Raw genomic sequence first — 20,676 nt, 5'->3', positions numbered from 1 at the left:
CACAAACAACGTGTAACCCCGCCATCATCTGATACACACATCACTTCATATGTCCTTTCCATTTCTGCTTTATTTCTGTGACATTCATGTACTACATTTCTTTACAAAACATTGTATAATCCACACACAGTAGCATTTGACATGTTAGCACTTTTAAATATATTCCATGACAGTTCCTTTTACTACTTTCATATGGCTATTTTAAAACCTTTTCTTTACTGATTTCATGTCAGTATTTTTTCTCCCATCATCTATTTAATGTGCCCAGTAAGATCCAGCAGTTACTATAAAAATTACAGTCGTCCAAAGCGTGAGTTCACATTGTTGACTACAGTTTTATATAGTCTTCAAAAACTGTTTGAAAGAGATGAGCAATAATGCTTATAAAACAGAAACCTCTCTCAGAAGTGCACTAAGAAACAAGAATAACCAGCAGATCAAATACCACAGGAGTAAGAGTAGACTACAGCTGCTCCGATTTGCACATAGGGCTGCACTGGGCCACACACAACAAGAGGCAGAACATACCTCCCTGTGTTAACATGTGAAGGTTACCTGCCCAGGAAAGGCAGGCTATCAAGGGTCCCTTTATGATCAATGGAGCAACTTGAGAAGAATCACCTAGACATTTAGACCTCTCTCTTGTTGGCTTAAGAGACTCTGAACATCTAACTTGAACTAGAAGCTGGAGTTCAGAGGAGCCAGCAGAGATTCCCAGATTATTCTTATATTATCCTATGAGTGTTTGGAATAAATGACAAATAAAGGACTAGATAAAATCAGAAATACCCCACAAAAGTAAAAGCAAATCCACTACTGTGATTGTGTAATTCTATAATACTCAAAGACAGGTATTCTTCCTTTAAGGGACCTTTTGTCTCTTTCATTCTTTTCCTTATTTGTGCAAGTTATTCCCTATATACTCCATCTTTTTTGGTGGAAGAAAAAGAAACAGAAGTTCCTTCCCTCCCACCCTGCTGCCTCTCCACTGGCATCTATGGCAATCCCGCTGACGCATAACATTACATTGCTGCTTTTTAAACAGATTTCTCAAGTTATTTCATTGGCTGTAACATAATTGGTGACATAACAAGACTGAAATATGTTTCAAGTCCTGCGTCAACACTGCAGAATTCTTACTTTAATACTGAGCAGCATTACAAATAAGTGTGTTAGGTCTGTTATCATATTAACATGCCTGTCCAGCTCCTTTCTTTCAAAATGTTTCTTTTTCCTTGCTTGTTAAGACAATTTTGCTAAGATTAGTTAATTCAAATATCCAAATTCACAAAGCAATCTCTCTTAAGTAGCCTCAAGATAATGGAGTCTCATCAGTAGATTTTTCTGGAACTACACTCTACAGATTTATTAGTTCCCACACACAGCTATTGTTTAAAAGATGTTAAAAGGGCCTGTTTACTAAAACAAGTGCCAACTGTGTTTCCAGTTGCAGTCAAGCTGCCTGCAATGTGGGGCCACTATGCTAAAGGAGAAGAATGCCTCTGTCAGCTCGCAGTCTGAATTACTGTAAACAAATCGATACAGAGCACCAGAAGGTTTACACTCTAGTGTCAGCATTTCTTCCTCTGAATATGCAATTGAATATGCACTATTAAAAAACTCCAGTTATTCTATAGCAACAATACAAAAGGTTAACATACATGATCAGTCTATGTTTAGAATTACACCACTTTTCATCACTTCAGTGATGAATCTGAGTAGCTTCCTATAAACAGGCATAACATCCACTATTGATCTCAGACATAGTCTGAATTTCTTCTAACCCTAAATACAGCTAAATTAAAAAGGTTTGTTGCAGACTGCTATGAGGGCAGCATTTCATCTCCTCACTATTTTCTCATATGGAACTCTACACTAGGGATGCCCTTGAAAATATTAATTTGCTTTGAAGAATAAGGTTTTCATGTTAATAGTTTTATAGTATCTTCTAAAATTACTTGTGAAATAATATCAATTTGTGAAATAATCTCTACTCCCAACATATTTCATGCTCATGACGGTTTCTGCAGAATGCTATGAGGAGGAGAAGGGAAGAGTGATAAATATGAGAGTTCAAACTCAGAAGGTATCATTCGTTGTACTTCAGAAGGCACTATGGGAGGAGAATGAAGATGAGACAAGTGTAACTAAAGATAAGGCACACTTAACAGTTAAAAAACCCCAAGAGTCTGTATCTGTTAATCTTCCCCTAAAATACACAAGGATCCAAATCTACCTGTTTAACTTTGGTGTCAAACTATGAAGGTAGATAAGTATTCAAGAAGAAATATATTGTCATGGCCATTACAGTACGCTCCATCTTAATGTAAAAATGCATCCAATTTCTTTTTGATATGTTCAAAAGCATCTTTCCCCATATAGTCCATGCGCCCTTCCTCCCATTTTCTCCGTTCATCTTCTGGACTTGGTTCTTCTGGTTTGAAGTGAATTGACAGCTCTGAAACAGAATGTGCAATCTCATTCTGTGGGAAGGAGCAAAACAGTGGGAAAATGGTTACTGGGTTGTTCTCATTTCAGTGCTGTGAAATTAAACCTTAAATATCAAGCTTCTGTTTCCCAGTTAAAACAATAAAACACACAGTATTCAAATATTCATTCTTGTTTTGGTAGCGTGATCTCATTTTCCCCATGCTTTTAGTATTTGTCATATCATTTTTGCACACACCAAACAACTATTTTGCTTGTCTTAACTCATGCCTTGGCATACTCATCAACAACACAATGAGAATAATTCAAACATGGCTTGTTCAGAATAGAATATCTCCTACAATGTGTGACCATGTATCTGTGCAAATTTTTACTTCAACAGGTTTTCACGTGAACATAAGTTCCTAGAATTTTTGGACATTTGTTTTCTCTGATCTCCAGTGAGATCAGTAATATATTATACAAAGTAATTCAAATTATTGACACTATTCATTATACTGATAACTAGTTCTTTTTGAATGATGGTCCAAAACTGTGAATCTTGGTTCACCGTAACAAATGTGCACAAATGTAAGACACATAATTAGTGATAATTTCAACCATATAAAAGAAAAACTGTGTCCATGATTGACCAATACCGGTAAAACTGAAACATTACAACAATTAAAACCACTAATAAAGATGAAATATAACAAAGACTAATCAAGGCAGCTACTGAAAACCTGCTTTCAGTACTGCTCCAAGAGTTGAAATCAACGAGAACAGCCTTCCAGTGAACCCTTTGCAAATACAATATGAAAATGTTTCAGAATAGAACTTTATGGACAGGTATCAGCAGCTTAAACTGCATAAGTGCCACAGAATATCCATTACATCTACTGATCTGAGGCAGATAAAACAGAGGCGCACAAGACCTGCACCTTCAGACAAAGTAAGGTGTTTATTTCAAACACCCAACACGATGCCAAATGCTTAAGCAGCTGCATCCTTTCATTTCTATCTCCACCCAGGTTCTGCTCTGTACATAACTTTAAACATGAATAATTCTCTGAAGAGCATGCTTCCTCCCTATATATGCAATTATGCAACAATATTTGGCATTTAAGTTTCAAGCTTTGTATAAACATAACTGCAGTTATGCATGAAGATTCCTTTCTTTACCATTGGCAAGCCTCATCAACAGCTTTGGATGCCATTAACAAGAAGACAGAAATAACTATGTTTTTAGAAATGAAGAATTTTAGCTAGTGTCCAAATAATCTTGGCTGCATGAGAGCTACAGTTCACTAGAATTTTGTTTCTCAGTCTTCAAGAATTTCACTAAGTGCTTCAAAACGATACAAAAGGCCTTGTTAGGAAAATGGCTGTGTTGTGTACCTTACAAGACATTGCACTTGAGCAGTGCAAAGTCAGAAAGGTAAGGCTAGTAGCTTAGGGTCTTATGCCTGACTCATTGTACATTCAGTTTTCACTTGCTTTGAAACATCACCTTGGCAGGTAAAAAAACCCAACAAAACAGAAAAAACAAAAAAATCCAAGCTCCACACAGCTTTGCTTGGATTGGAGAGATGAAATCAACACCATGCATTTTTTCACATGGGGGCTAGCACAGTAAAATATACATTAGAAAATTAGAAGTTTTAAAAAGAAAACTAGGAGGGGTCATATCCCAGTATTGGAAGCAGTTAAAGAATTACGTAGCTGAATGATTAAAGAATTTATTTGCACATTGCAACATAATTAGTTGAGATTTCACAAAATGATGTCCACAGCAGACATGCATGCAATTATCAACAGATGTACAATGCAGAAAGCTACATGTACCAGTTCTGAGGTTTCCTGAAGCTCTGGATGAAACATAAGTTGTTCTGAAGGTCTGTCAGGCTCAGAGAGATGGACGTTAGAACGGCTTTGTTCAACTTCACATACAGGTTGCTAAAATACAGCCACTGACGTTTTATTAGGAGAACATTTTTTCATAGTTTCCTTACCAAAAGAATTCATACAATGGAAATCGATTTCAGTCTTGGTGTGGGAAAAAGCAGTGGATGGGAGGAAAAGGAATGAAACACTTCATCATCGAGTATAAAATTCATCTCACCCAGCTTTAGCTATCAAAATGGCATTGAATCCAAGATCCTACTATAATCAATCTAGGATAAGTACCTCCACAGGGCAGCTCATCTCATCCTAAAATAGGTTCAAGAGTAGCTGTCATTCTTCAGTGATTACAGAAGAAGCCTGAAAAGCTTACTTACAGTAGATGCCCACTATTCACAAACTTCATCAAGAAAAATCTCATTTTAGGATAACAGCTTGCTTTTCATATACATAGAATGGAGAACATAACAATATATTCCAAAACACAAGTGAAACAGATTGCCCAAAATGTTTGCCTTTGCCAGGTATCAAACTATATATGAGAAAACATCCTGAAGTATTTGCCACCAAAAACAAAACAATTCCACAAGACTACTGAAGCTAAGCAACAAAAAGTGGAATGATGATGTTCCTAAGTAAGAAGAGAATCAAGTTAACAATTTCTGATTAGTATGATCTTCTGATAAAGCAATCCTAGTAATTAAAAAATAAAGTAAATTTAAATTTGAATGACACTACTTTAAGTAAACATTATGACTTTTTTTTTCAAGAAACAAACATCTTGAAAACGTGTCCCTGTTTTGGTCTGAGCATTTCAGATGAGTCAGATGTATGAGACACACAAGATATAACAACTTCTGAAAATAAAAATAATTTATGGAGCTGGAATGTTTGCAATTTTCCTTCACCCTCTCCACACTCAGGGTGGAAAAGAAAGGAAGGAAAACTACAGTTTTATTTTATGGAGTAACTATTGTCTAAAGAGATGAAGCACTGGATATAATAAAAACTGTTTTCATCTAACTAGAGAGTAAACCACAAGTTACAATAGCAAATGACATTAGAACATTAATTTGATTTTCTCCCAGTTGTACTTTCCTGTAGCATGGCTACATCATATCATACAATGCATAATGACTTACAGGTGCAGAAACACTGAGTTGTTATAGCCAAATCAATTCCTGCATTAAATAAGGGGAGTCAGTGCAATAAAAACCCCCAAATACAAGAAGAGTGATAAAGGATCCAGGACCCATACAATGATTCTCAGTGTTCTTTTAAGATACTCCTTGTTGCTCAAATCACAAAAATCTGAGGAACATTTTTCCACATCAACACTCATGGGGAAAAAAACAATCTAGAGAGGAACGATACAGGATTCTAGTTTTAAAAATATTAACAAGAGTATTAATATGCAAAAGATTAATTTAGTAACAGAATTTTTTAAAATAACACCCTTTCTAAAGTACTTAACAACTTTCAGTAAGTAATCTTTTCAGAAAATTCAATGCAAACTTTTTCAACCTCCAGACACAATCATCTATGCAAGACTACAGATTAAAGAAAATAGATACTCTTCAGACTGTTTCTGATGCTAGCAAGAAAATTCAACAGCTACAGCTAAATGGAAGAAGAGATAATCTTCCAGATCAGAAGCATAATTTAAAAAATCTCTTTCTAGTGTATCACTTTACTTTGCTACTGTATATGGTCGTATACAACATACTCACAGCTTTGAAAGCGGGTTCCTCAGGTGAACACGCTGTGGGATACACTTCATGTGTGTGCTCTGGAAGCACAGGCATTTGCGGCGAATTGGCCATGTAAGGATTGACCTTTTTCAGTGTAATTTCAACTCCCTTGAAAGCGTGCTAACAAAAACAAGAACATCTCACCACTGAAACACAATTTTGTCAATATTACTATCTCATTTACAACAGTATCACTTCCTTACAGGGATCTCAGGATTAAAGGAATAAATTAACTAACTAAGTTTGTGGTCCTGGATTGGTGGATGTTGAAGTTCAGATTTTGCACTTTAAGTATGGCAGCACTACCAGGACGTAAATCTAACAGGTATTCCCCCATCTATGTTGCAGTGACTAAAGTATTTATTTACTGCATAATTTCTTAAAGAATGTTAAAGAATGAGATCAAAAGCTACCCATTCCTTCCTTTTCTAAAGAATTTGTCCTAAGTCTAAAGAATCGAATTCCTGAGGCGTGGTGGCAGTTGTCCAGCCAATCTTATGGGACTATGCAATTAGTTTAATGATGGTAATGGTCTAATATTAAAGAAAAAACAAATTGAACACATTTACATATGAATAAAAGTTATCTAAATTGTCATGTCAGGATACAAAATTAAAAATCATATTTCTCCTACTCGTTATTTTATGCTGTTGGTCTCCAATAAATCACCTCTTTATCAACAGGTTTTTTTTCTATTCATGGAAACCATGCATTACTGCCGTACTTTTGACAAAAAAAATGTGTGAAAAGCTCAGTAAATGCTTGAAGACATACAAGTACTCAATATAAGACACTAAATGCAATTCACACTGCCTTTGCAAATCCGATTTATCTGTTATGGCCCTCATAAAACAAGTTATAATGCAATTCTGAAAAGGTAGATTTTACTATAGTTCAAGAGCTAGTTTGATGGTCTACATCAACCTATCTCTAAAAGTATGTTGTTTTCACAGCCAGATTATCACCTTCTCTGGCTAATTTGTATCATACCTTATGTTTAATTTTCAGAATCTATACACATACATTTTCATACAAACTCTTCATCAATTAAGAAGGGGGCTGGGGAAAAGCTCTGCAAAGCCCACAGTACCGAAAATCCTTCCTAAAGTGCTAGCTTAAATGCATCTAGAAATAATCAGTGTAATCAACAAATAAGATGTATTTTCCTGTAATTTCTTCCTCTAGCAAAAACATATCCATCAGAATTTTTGTGGTGATTCTAGCATATTCCCACTACTTCCCTATTAGTTACCTTGCATTCCTCCGATTCTGACTCTTCCATCTCTTGAAGTTTTAACAAAGGCAAGATACTGGCACTGTATATATTCCACCAGAGGGCAAGAAATGACAGCTGATGAAAAGATCCAGAAGTGGTGGCATCCTGCATAACTCTCTTTGTTTGAAGGTTGTATTTGTAGTTCCAGGGCTTTGTTGATCCCAAGAAGTGTATAACTTTGGCATCTCTACCAAAACTGGGAAGATTAAGCATACAAGTCTATACATTAAAGATATATATTTTTTAGCCTTTATAAACTGCTAAAGAAGCATGCCTACTCTCACTAGTGAGGTAATTTCCACATTTTGCCACAGCAACACTTTCAGTGTGAGTGTGTATTTAGTATTTTTTTAATCTTATCAATTTAAAGTATCTCGTCGGGCATAGAGAAACCAAGAGGCTGCATTGCCATTTGCTTCCAGATACCAGTTCCAGTAGATCATGAAAGAAAATGACAGCCTCTTGCAGCAGCATTTCCAGTTTTCCTGCTTACTCTGTTTACACACAAATAAACATCATTTCAAACACTGAATAAAAAAAAAATGCTTATTACATATTAAAAATTACTAATAAAGATATCATCCGAAGTTCACCTTCCAGTAAGAGCATTTTGTGCAACTGGAGGAGTAACTCATGACAACGTAAATCCAACAAGCCTTCTGCCAGAAAAGTTTCCTAACTTCATCGTCTGAAGTCATATAATTGCTAGCACAAATTTTATTTCACAGAGAAACTAAGCAATGATTTAAAAAAAAAAAAATTAATAACCCAACAATCAAACAACTGTTTCCCATAAAACTGACTGGAAAAGAAGGAAAAAACATTAAAAGCAAAGATGTCAGAACCTAATGCTAAAGTTATCTATGTCTTTTCAGATACAAGAAAAGTTTCTCTGAAACAATGGACAAGACAATGTAGCCAACTCGGGGACTCTGTGTCCAGACTGGAGACATTCATCTTGCATTTGAGCTTCTACTGCATGAATTTTACATAACCCTATTTCTGACTGCTGTAATTTATAATCAACAGAATATGCTATTATTATTCTCTCTTACAATAGAATGTTTGTGAACAAACTACTGAAGTTTACAGTCAGTCAGGTCTTGTTACCACTTACTGATTGAAAGCAGGAACATAGGTGTATACAGCACTGCTGCTTAAGTTATAGAGGAAAGGTAAGTGTTTGCCAATATCTGCTGTTGCCCAATTGCTGAAGAAGCTGTTCAACAAGCCTTGATCACCCCCTAAAGAATATAGAAAACAGTATCACCATATTTATGATTGTGCTCACATTTATGTAAAAATTTCACATCCAAGGATGGGAGTGAGACTGGTGTGTTCATGGGACTGCAACTTGGACTTGACAATACGGTTATGTGAGCAGGTAGAAGTGAATAATACCTGATCCACTCTGATGCAAGTTCAGTGTAAATGGAGTCCTATTGTAATATATGAGGAAAGGAGTAGGAGAGGGTTTTGGTCTCCCTCAGAGCAGAAGACTGAAGATCAGCTGTATTTCTCTCTCCTAAACCAGACAGCAAAATTAAAACTTACTGAGGAAGGCTCAGACACAATGTCTTTCTGGGAAGCACAGTCCACAATTAAGTCAAAGGGTTTTAAATACAGTTTCAGAGGCAAAGGTCTGCACCTTACATTTTTGCAGAGGCACAACTACCTAAAGTACAGAGAACTCCTGCCTCCCTCCATGCTGCCAGAAAGCTATGGAAAAAGAGCTTGCTGACAAGCAATCTAATGTCTTGCACTTCATCCCTTCTGCCTTGACCCTTACCATCAAAGCTGCCATGTTCAGCAGCAAACTGCAGCAGTAGGTTGTAAGTTTTCAAAGAAGGTCGGAACACAAATACACCACTGTTAAAGCAGTCAGGCCAGCCAGAATCAGGGGCTGCTGAAAACTCTTCTCTATCAAACAGTTCATCAACATTGCAAAGCACCTTAGAGAGAGAGAATAAAAAAGAAAAAAAGTTAGAGCAAATGCTTTTCTAGAACATGAGCAACTAAATCAGTACAAACAGAGCAAATTGCTAGTTTGGACAACTATATAGTTTGCAGAGCAGAGAAGCAGTGGCAATGCAAAACATGCTAGAGGTGAAAACCTCTATTTTTACTATAATAAGGTAACACTGATTGTGGTTCTCCACGATCTCTCGAGAAAAAGTATAAACTCTGTGAAATTGCTTCCTGAACCTTGGAGATGCTCCAGAAAGCCGAATACCATAACGTACCATGAAAAGACACAATTTATTTCTTCCTTAGCTCACCTCCCCAGAGTCCACTATTCTCAGTAACTGCAACAGAGCTGAATGAAAGCTGTGAATCCAAACAATTTGAATTAGCAACAGACTGACTAATAGAACCACAGAACAGTTGGGTTGGAAGGGACCTTAAAGATTGTTCCACTCAACCAGGCTGCTCAAAGCCCCATTCAGCCTGGCCCTGAACACTTCCTGACATGAGGCATCCACAGCCTCGCTGGGTAATCTGTTCCAGTGTCTCACCACCTCCAGAGCAAAGAACTAGCAGAAAAACTATCTCTTGTTACCAGTTTTCTAATCTAACTTAAAATCGGAGGTTTGGTTTGGCTTTGGCTTTTAAGCTTCACAAAGAAGTGGGAAAAATCAATCAGGTTACATCCAAGGTCACTTTCAAAGTTGGTAGAAAGATAGTCATGCAGTCACTAAAAGTCTAGACTCTACCCACAACTGTGCTTCTGTGAAAAGCAGCAGAAAAATTTTTTTAGGAGAAAGATTATACCATTGATTTTAAACCAAAACCAAATATTTGCCTTCTTCCTCTAATGTAAAGCAGGAAATCATCAGCTTTCCCACATCACCCCTGAAAAGAAGAATGTCATTTAGTTTCTAATTCCAATATAATCCTAATAAATTAAAATGCATCCCAGTCTTCTGAAATGAGCCATGTAAGTGCAGGGGAAGACCGACACATTATTTTCCCTATCAAAATTATGGCTATTTTAATCTCTATATCTCAAAAAAATATATTTAAATATATATATATATATTTCTGTGGCTATATTCTTGTTTTTCTCCATTTTAAAGCTGGCCTGCCTTCCTCACCAGAATATTCGGAATGAAAGTAGATGACAGAGATCTATTTAAAACATTTTTCAGAAACCCATTTTCATAGAGTGCGTTTGTGAGGTGTTTTGAGGACAGTCCTGAGGTTACTCTGAAAACAGGATTTATTTCTATGCAGTGGGGAAAACTGTAAGCATTAACCAAAAATGTGCTGCTTTTCATATATACCAAAAAACCTCCAAGGTTCTATATATAATATTATTAGAAATAGATCCAAAATCATGAACCTGCTTTAGCAGGAAGGTTGGGCTAGATGATCTCTATAGGTCCCTTCCAGCCCCTACCATTCTGTGATTCTGTGTGATTCTGTGATCTCCTCCAGCCTTGTGACTACCAGTAGTTCAGGTCACTCCACAGGCCAGCAGGCTGCCTGACAAGGAAACACCCCACACTCTGAGTAGCTCTTTAAGACAGACATAACATTTCCATGGTTCCAACTCCACTCACCAAAGTGTCAGCATCCATGAAGACACATTTGCTATAATGAGTAAGAGTCCAACAGTGAAGCTTAGTGAAGGTTACACCCAGCTCTGGCCTCTGCATCACAGATAAATGGACTGAGTCAGCACTGTCCAGCACATCCACCTCAATGACTTCGTCAAACACACTGTGGAGGACAGACCTACCAGAGCAAGCAGTGGAGAGAAAGAAGGGAATTTACAGATCTTCATGTGAGGTCACTTCTGTCATGAAAACAGCAACACACAGTACCATGTGATGATGACAGTAACAAAGATTAGACCGATTGGTTAAAATGAGAAGTCAGAAGTGAAAAGGCCTTGCAATCAGTGTGCTGAAGTGACAGCTGTCCATCAGGCCTTCAACCATGGTCTCTTCCATTATGTGGAGACAAACTCAAGAGCTACAGGTGCTGTAAGGAGGAGAAACCAATCCTTACTTTACTTAACCTCCTATAGAAGCACCAACAGAATTTGAAGTAGGTTTCTTCATACATAACTGTGCAGGATGGACATCACCATATGGTGTACCCTGTACATTGCACTGGCAGCACAGTCCTTTGCACCTATTATGCTCAAGTACACACAAATTCAAAACTTCATCTTTTAAAACAGACAATATATACTTGCTCACTACTACAAATCCTCTCAAATGAGACTTTTAGGAAGACATCTTTTTTCTGTGCATATTTCTCATGTGAATTTTATAGGCAATACCAAAGTATGTAATCTCCCTTCAAGACACAAGAAAAGAGTCTTTTAAGCACAGCTTATTTAGTTACATTACACTACTAACTACAAAGTCCTAGATGTCAAACATAGAAAAAACCCTGTGGTGATAACCTACATTTTAGAGTCATTAGCTTCTCCCTGGCTGATCTTCAAGGGACAGGAGTTAACTGGGAAAGAACTAAGAGTAGCTACAGATTTTCATAAACATAGTTCATTGATGTACTTTTAAAAAGGTGCTACTCTTGAATAAAAAATACATTATAGATCTTTTCCCCCCACTGAATGGAGATGAAAGGTTATAGTGTTCTGACAAAATCCATACTTTAAAATATCTGTAAAAACAGAAGTCTGTATATCTAATCACAGCAAAAATGGGAAAATATGTTTCTTGAGGCAAAAGCATTGGAAATACTTCCACATGGCATATATAAATCTAGAGTTCTTCCTAAGCCACAGTAGAACTAACATTGTAAATAGCTCTGGCATGCTGTGTTCCTTCTAAGAAGCAACACAGTCCTACAAACAACAGGGCTTGAGTTCAAGAGATCTCATGAGATTTCTGTACACACAGTTCTGTGGTGTCTGTATGTCACAACTCAATTTGGGAAGTGATTTTTTATTAATAAAAAGAGGGGAAAATAAACTAGTTTCTTATGATAGGTTGTGCAGCAATACTTTAAGAAGATTATTCATCTGAAACCAAGCCCCTAAGGTTTTTGGAGAGTTATGATGACACAGGTAATTATGTATCTTGCTCTTTCTAAAAAACAAACACTTGGGTAAAAAAACAGTAGTGATTTTATTTCGGATCGAAAGCAGGACACCAAAAACTTACTTTACAAACTTTCAGCTTATGTTCCCAATTATAAATTTAAGACAACTGTCAGCCACAAGGTCTACATCTGTAAGTGAATTCTTATTAGGTTTACAATCTTATCATGGATGTTATTTGGGACTCTTCTCAGAAATCGCTACTCAAGGGGGAATTTCTAGACATAACACTGTGAAATCCACAGGAAGCCTATTAAAATCTTTCACACTGTTGTTTATTCTTCCAAAAATGCATGAATACTTACCTCATCCCACTGGAAACCTCTGGTGTAATTAGCACTACCAGTTTTCTAGATGTTGTATGGTTCCTCAATGACTGTCCGAGAACCAGAGCACCTTGACAGTACACATCATCGGTAGCAAGGGTCACAAAGGCTTGATCTGTTACTGTGAGTAAATATTCAGAAGAGTCACTTTACAGCTTTAACATAAGCTCTTTAAGCAGGTTCCTTCTTCCTCCAGCTAACCATCAGGCTGCAGCTTATAGCAATCTGCAGTCCTTGTGATAAGCAATTTTCTCTCCCAAACTCCCCCAGAAGACATAACTGAAGAGAAAATCCAGTGAATGCAACTGCAGAATTTAGGTTTCTGAATGTTGTTATTTTTTGTTTGCCCAATTTACATAATAACAGGTACCAAGGTTTTGGAGTAGCCTTAAACAAATAATTCCCTAAGTTTTGTTGTCTAAATATAATGTCAATCAAAAAAGTCAATATGTAAATATTTAGATTTTACATTTAACTAACATAGTATAATACAACTGATAAGGAAAACATTTCTGTTTATACAGTGATAAAAGCAAAAGAAAAAAAACAGGATGTTAAGTATTAGCCAGAAACATCCTTCATTCCGTAACCTCACTGGATCAACCCAACAGGTAATAATTACTCTTTGCTCTGGAGGTGGCTGAAGAAATGCATAGAAAATGCTGCTGAGATACCTCCGAGAAGCTAAGGATCCCTATCTCGAGTAATTCCAAGAAAATTGTGCTCTTCATTGTCAAAAAACACATGGGGAAAAAGTTGCAACAAACAAAGTAAGTTACATTCCTGCACAAGAGCAGACACAATGTACTTTGTACAGACAGGACAGGCCTGTGGCAGTATCACCAGGGGCTGCTTCTTCCACTCTGCCCTCTAACAGAGCCACTGCTATCAGGGTTCTCCTGGGTGGAGACAGAACCTACAGTTCAGTAAGGTGAAGTGCATCCTCAGAGCTGAAGGGAGACCTCAGCTTTCTAGGCTGCAAAATTAACCAGACCAAGACGAGTTGGTCACAGAGATGCGGGAAATTCCATTCTGCTGTACAGAGCTTCAATAAATACTGCGTTGAACAACTTGTTTAAAACCACCATCATCTTAAGGGACAAGCAATTATGTTAAATAAATTAAAACAACGAAACAATAACAACAACATAAACACCCTGTCATACAGTTTCCAGGCTCTGTGAGAGACACTAGGAAAGAATCTCACAGAACTAGTTGCAAAGAACCCAAGAAATGACCTCATGGCTGCCTCAGCCAGCGGCTGTGAAAATGCGCAATTTCAAACTTTTAACTTAACATGAAGTATGCAATGAAGTATGAATGGTGCTAGTGACAAGCATCTTTCATGTCCTCCAAAACCAGAGCAAAGCACAGATTCACTGGTGTGCTGCTCTGTCCTCCCCTTTTTGCTCTACCTTTCATTCATCTCCAGTCAGACCTGAATTTGAATGAAGTACATACACCTTATGTTAGCTGACATTGCAACAGATCCCTGAACTTCAGGAGAATCCTCATAGTGTAAAACTTGGCAAAAAAAAATTGAATCATGCATCCAAACTTAAAAGAGTTTGCAGATCCCTCAGCTAAACAAACTCCAAAAACATTTTCAATCACAATTTCCAGAAGAAGAAAATGAAAAAAGGATCTTTCAAGTCTCCCATTATTATAACAGCTCAAGCGAGTTATGAGTGTTCCAGAAAATAATGAGTAAGGAGTAGCTCACACAGAGTGCTTTAAAAGGACAGCTGTGGAAGTAAACTTCTCCCATTGCAATTTTCCAAAAGTTTAAATGAATAAATATAAGCAGAAAACAACACAAAAACCATAAAAACATGAAGACTTACTTTAGCAATGAAATTATTCTCAAAAGACAAAGAGGCAACAAAGAAAAGCACTTTTGTGTTAAGCATCTTCAGCCAAATAAAGGTAATAAAACAACTACTGAGAGGAATGTGGGAGGTAAGTTCATACAAAAAGTAAACTGTGAAATGAGGGGGAGTTTAAATATTAAAATGCTGGTTTAAATAATAACCACAAAACTGAACACTTAAGCTTCTTACTGCTTCTGCAAATTCTTTTAGCTACAGAATCTTTACTTAAGTAATACATCTAAAAATACATAAGCTACTCATCAAACAGTCTGGCAAGCTGGTATGGCAAATTACCACATCCTACATATGCTTTCATGCCCTGTACCTTTGAGGCAAAAGCTGTGGTCAGAACTACAAGGAAGTAAACCGTCAAAGAAAAACAGCTTCTAAGAAACTCTTTGTTAATACATCATGCAGAGAAGAATCCAATTGTCTGTTTCGCAAATTACATATAGGATACACGGGATGGCCTTCTTAATAGACTGAATAATTACAGAGATAATTAAATACATAATCAAACTATTGGTTGATGCCATGCAACATCAAAATATTTCTAGTGCAAAGACAGACGCATGTTCTACCTTTTTGAAGTCATACAGAGGTATCACTAATCTGTTAAGGATCCATAGGGGGTTTAAAATCAAATTTATCACTATTTTTTCTATGATTTGTGTAATCTCTGTTTTCAAGTAAGAACCATTACTTGTCTTGCCTTGTTTATGCTCTTTGGAACATTGTCCCTATAAGTAAATGGTTTATTTTTTATAGCTAAACACTAAGGATCAGACTTTCACATAAACTTGTGAAAGTAAATCATTGACCTGAAAACTCCCATTTAACTGAAATCAAGGACAGCTCTGCATTAAATCTAATGTGCACAGGGTTTCACTCAGAGGCTTTAAGCTGAAAAAGATTTGATCTTTTAAGTTTGAAAGCCAAAGGTGGAGGTATTTAAAATTTACTTCAACTGTTCATTTTTTTTAAGTGTCAAATGCACCATCATGCATAACAGTCAGGGTGATTTTACATGAAACTTATTCGTTTTTTAGTCAAGATCACCAACTTCTTGTGCTACTAACTCATAGCAACAATACCTCTGACACTGCCAGAAGCAAATGTCTTCAACAGGCCTGAAAGACAGTTCCAGGGCAGCTAAAAGCCTTACTTAGAATGCCCACCAGCAAGCAGACAGGGTGGTTTTTGCTTTGATGTTCAAAGAAAAAAGAGAGAGGGGATGAAAAAATGGCAGGTCCTCACTGAGAATCGGGAGTGGCTCACACTGAATGAACCATATGCACCTGCCAGCATCAAGACAACTTTAAGCAGAGTAAGGGTTTTTTCCCTAATCCACTAGATATAGCTTCCAAAATATATTTCAGTCTTTCTTATGACAGACAGAGAAAGGATAAATGTGCTCCACCTGTGGCTCTTAGAGTAACAACTGAAGTTGCCCAATACATAATGGCAATAGGAAACCAGAAACTCATATGCTACAACTTTCCCGTGAACATACTCTAAATAACACATTGTCATCTCATGCATAAAAATGAGAGCAGATAAATCAACAGCTAAAAGCCTCCAACAGGCTGATTAGTTCCCCGGTATATACTGCCACTTGGTACCATCTGTTGGTCTTTCTTCACCTCCCCCCTTCTACTTCAGACACAATCTGCAGGACAGACAGGCTGGACCTGCACTCGCTGAGCCCAAAGCACCTTTCTGAAATCCTGAGCAACAATGATGTAATATAGCTCTAAATTGCATCATGTTTTCTAACAACAATTTTGTTACTCCCCCCTCTCACACATAGTCCTCTATGCATCCTCCTCCAGAAGCACATCTCAGTGAAGCTGTGTTAGACTACTGAAAAGATAAAGCCACAGGCCTTTTCACTTCTCTGACCTAGCACAACCGTATCAGAAGCATTTGGAACAGAAAGCTCTGCTTCATCTGACACCCAGAACCTTAAAAGCAGCGAAGATGCCAGACAATAACTTAGGTCAGACTATCAGAATTTACCATGAAAGTTTTTAGTAAAGAGGCAGTTCATGCCCATGTAAACAGGTGACAGCTGGCTATTTTAATTCCCCTACTTCCTCCATTGGCAGTCAATAGCAGAAACATTATATTACTGATGAAGGTGGCACAATCAACACTACTCAGACTTTTCTAAGAGGGACTATAAATTGACATTTGACAGCATGCAGTATTTCTCTTGGTCTAATGGATTTCCACCTGATCCAAAACCAGTTTATCTCTTAGTCTTTATTAAAACAATACTGAATTTTAGTAGACAGGATAACTGTTACCTTGGACTTGTTTCTCATTTTATGTAGCCTTTATCATATACCTTTCAGTTAAGAAAGTTAAGTTACATTCTGCTTCAAGATGCTGCAATTTTGTTAGTCAACAGACAGAATAATCAAATGTAACAATATCAATAACAACATAGAAATAACCATAATACATAGAACCCAAAACCAGCAACATACCAGTTTGAAAAAAAAAAATAGTAATCATTGCTTAAACTATCCAGAGACAGCAGAGGACCTGACACATAGCAAGTTACATAGCAAGTTTCCAGTCTTTCAACTGCCTTTCAAAAAAAAACTCAAAACAAACCACAATCTTTCCAACTATTTAATAGACAGAGTCCCTTTCTGCTTCTTCCCCCAGTGCTGAGGTACCAATATACATTAATTCAAACTCAGGGTCCTCCATGCCAAATGCCCAATCAAGTGACACCCTTCACATTGTTCAACCAACCTGACTTTGGGGGACTGCCAATCAACTTCTTCATCAGTTTTGAGAGCCCAATCAAGTTACAAAACAGTACCTGCACGTGCCTCATGCTGTTAGCCCTAAACTAGTTCCTCATGGCTTTACAGATAACGGAATAAAACAATGCTGCTGCTAAGTAAGATAGGATGGGAGAAAGGTTTCTCTGAACGTGCCTCAGCCTGAGGAAGCCCACCCTGACCTGTCACCCCACACACCTAGCAGGAAAGCACACAGAGGCCAACCTGGACGCACAGGCAGAATGCATAAATCAGTTTAGCTCTTTCATCCAGTCGAACAGTTTAAACCCTACTCTGAGCCTGCTAACTACAGCACATTACCCTTCTGATAACGAAACTGCAGAGACCCTTGCCCTCAGCGGGGTGGGAGGAGGTGGAAAGCGCCGGGGGGGAGCGGCCTGCCCTCCTGCGCCGCCCTACCATCCTCGAGAGGCCGCTAAACATGGGCGAGGCGCGAATGCTGCGAAACGCGACGGCACCCCCCCTCCATCGAGCCCGGGGTACTCACCGGACATCCTGCGGCAGGCGGGTCCAGTTGGGCAGGTGACAGGGGCAGGGGCACGGCTCAGGCCCAGGGCGCCGACCGCTGCCGCCGCCTCACCTGCTCGCGGCGGGCCCGGTAAATCCCGGCAAAATGGGATTAGCCTCTTTCCTGCTGAAGACAGTGGTAGGTGAATTATATTCGCAAGGAGTCTTGCGCAGCAGCAGCAACAGCAGCGAAGTGGCATTAGAGGCAGAGGCCATTTGGGAGGGTTGGCACGACCTAGCCCGCCCCGCCGTTCCCGGCGCTGGCTTTACTGAGAAGGGGCCATCTTCCTCTCGGCTCCTGTCCCACCGTGCGCCCCCGCAGCGCCCCGTCCTGACGCCGCCCGCTTGCACCATGCACCCGGCGCCCCCACGCACCCGGCGCCCCCACGCGCGGCGCCCCTCGACGCGCGGCGGCAGCTCCTCACTGCGGCGCGGCGCTCCCGCCTCATTGGCCGCCACGCGGCAGCGCCCACTCCGCCTGCCCGGCGCGGGTGGCGGCGCCCCGCGGAGTGTCTCGTCATGGTGGGGATTGGGGGGGACCTTCGGCTTCCTTCCTTTCCCTCCCGTCCCGTCCCGTCCCCTGAGCTGCTCCCGGGGGCTGTGGGTTTCAGCGAGTCTTCCAGAGATCCTCCTTCAGGAGGCTCCTCTTGGGACAGCGGTCCGGCAGGCTGCCTGCCCTGTACCCGCTGGGCGCTCGGGAAGAAGAGGGGCCCCCGCACTACCACCGTCTTTTCCAGGCTCCCGGGCGAGGGACGCCAGCCGATCCCAGCGGGGCTGCGCCGCGCTTCCGGCCGACACCGAAGTGAAGAGTAATCCCTGTAGAAGGGACGGAGGAGCGCCTGGCCTGCCGCCGGCGCGGGGAGTTGCGGCCTGCGGGGGACTGAGGGAACGGGGGGCGTGTGGGCCGCGTCCCACCACCCGCGCGTCATCCGCACCCCATACACCTCTCTGCAACACAGCTTCTACACACATACGTACCTGTGCAGGGAGGGAGGGCAAGGATGAAATGCTGGGGGAGACTCTACCGTGCAGGCCGTTGGGGAAATCATCAGCACCTTGATGGTGAAGATGGCAGTGTGGAAAAAAGGGTATTTGAGGACGAGAAGGGTGACTGCAGGGTGGCGCACGGTAACCTAGATACATGGGATTCACCACGAGTTAAGGGAGCCTGCTTTGTAACTTTTCTGTGGATACCATAACCCCAACGGACGGGTACATCGAGTCTGGTAACATGTCACCCAGATAAAGAGATATTTTTGGAGAGCTTGTGCTCTTCCAAGGGCTACAGAGATTTTCATACATATATATACACAGATTCACACAGTGTGTCTCTGCAAGTTAGTTTTTTAAGGCTCACCTTGTTGAGTAGAGGCATCTATGAGTCAAACAGTTTTGTGAGCATTTGTCACTGCTTAGCAGAGGACAGCAATTTAAGACTATGTGCCACTGAAGAAAATACACAGATCTTTGAAAATTAAAACTTTATCTCCAACAATTTGCAAGTGGTCACTCCAAGCTGCTGCATTTTGTCTCACACACACTGGGAGTATCCTAAAGGTTCACCTGGCAGAGGTGTTTAAGGAAGGAAGAACATAGATGCATAGGAAATGAAGTTTTATTTACCCTGGAGAAGCAAAATTCTCAGGAAGTGGGGTCGTCATCTGCCTACATAGGTCAGTTAAAAAATGTCCCTATGAATAGCAAGATTGTAGACATTTTTACTGGCAGCTGGGGGACATACAATCAACAAAAGCATTTTCTTGGTAATAAAAGCAGTGTCTACATGTAGACGATTTTCTGTTTCATGTGCAACTATTTCACAATATAATAGACTCAAAATGTCAGAGACAATAATGCAAGCTAGAGCTCTGCTGTTCTAATAATAGCTAGTTTATATTCCTTCCTTCCTAAATATGTTAGACCTTTCTACATAAACCCACAATTATCTGAAATAATAATAGTAACATCATTACTAAAATAATAAAATAATATTAAATAATTAAAAATAATTTTTTAAAAGATAATTTAAAAAAAGGATTCTTAAGATGGTGGGATTTTTTTTTTCCCTTAATGCCTTTTATTTGAATCCTTTCATTCTTTTCCCTAGCAAGACATAAATGAATTTGTGTCTAAAAGGTATCATCCAGCATATATCCCAGAAAGGAACAGGCAAAACAAATAAAAGTCAGATCATCTTAGTTAAACACAGTAAGTGTTTATTGAAACTTTTCAAGATAAAGAAGCAAAATATATATTTTTACTGTTAAATAAACAACTGAAGCGTTAACCACAAAATATTTTTACATTTCATTAATCAAATCTTTACGTGGCAAAATTGCACATCCATCTGTTTTAACAATCAACATGGAAAATTAGTATTTTAAATATCAAGTGTCATTGGAAACCATATTAAAAATATGTTACCACACATAAGCTCATTCGTTTATGTATTGTCAAGGTGTTTCCATATTTAAACTGATGAACATTATCATTTCTTATTTTCAGGATCAAAACAGATTATGGTAATCTCAGCATCTGGTAGATACCTGTTTCAAATGTAATTCAGATAGAATGGTATTTTATTAAAAGAATACCTTTTTTTCAGTTGATGCCTTTCAACAGTTTAATAAACCCGTAATTGTGTTTACTTCCATCTCCTTGGAATTTTGGAAAAAAAAAAGCACGCTTCCACATAAAATGAAGAGAAAACCACATAGATT

At 38.9% G+C, this 20,676-nt stretch overlaps 1 protein-coding gene across 2 annotated transcripts; it reads right to left on the bottom strand.

Moving 5' to 3' along the window:
• Positions 1-18,351, bottom strand: GYG2 (glycogenin 2). Of its 2 annotated transcripts, XM_061988535.1 has the most exons (9): positions 17,937-18,351; positions 12,739-12,880; positions 10,920-11,094; positions 9,146-9,308; positions 8,474-8,600; positions 7,333-7,552; positions 6,060-6,200; positions 4,273-4,383; positions 1-2,483 (listed from the first exon to the last, which is right to left on the bottom strand). In XM_061988535.1, the coding sequence occupies exons 1-9, from the start codon at positions 18,154-18,156 to the stop codon at positions 2,322-2,324; spliced, it is 1,461 nt and encodes a 486-aa protein (XP_061844519.1). In that variant the 5' UTR covers positions 18,157-18,351; the 3' UTR covers positions 1-2,321. The 2 variants fall into 2 exon arrangements, with proteins under 2 accessions (XP_061844519.1, XP_061844520.1); XM_061988536.1 differs by lacking the exon at positions 4,273-4,383.
• Between the last annotated feature and the right edge of the window lie 2,325 nt (positions 18,352-20,676).

Source organism: Colius striatus, chromosome 1 (genome assembly GCF_028858725.1).
Source record: "Colius striatus isolate bColStr4 chromosome 1, bColStr4.1.hap1, whole genome shotgun sequence".
Taxonomy (NCBI): Eukaryota; Metazoa; Chordata; class Aves; order Coliiformes; family Coliidae; genus Colius; species Colius striatus.
The sequence above is the reverse complement of the archived record's forward strand: the minus strand, read 5'-3'. Positions and strand labels throughout refer to the sequence as shown.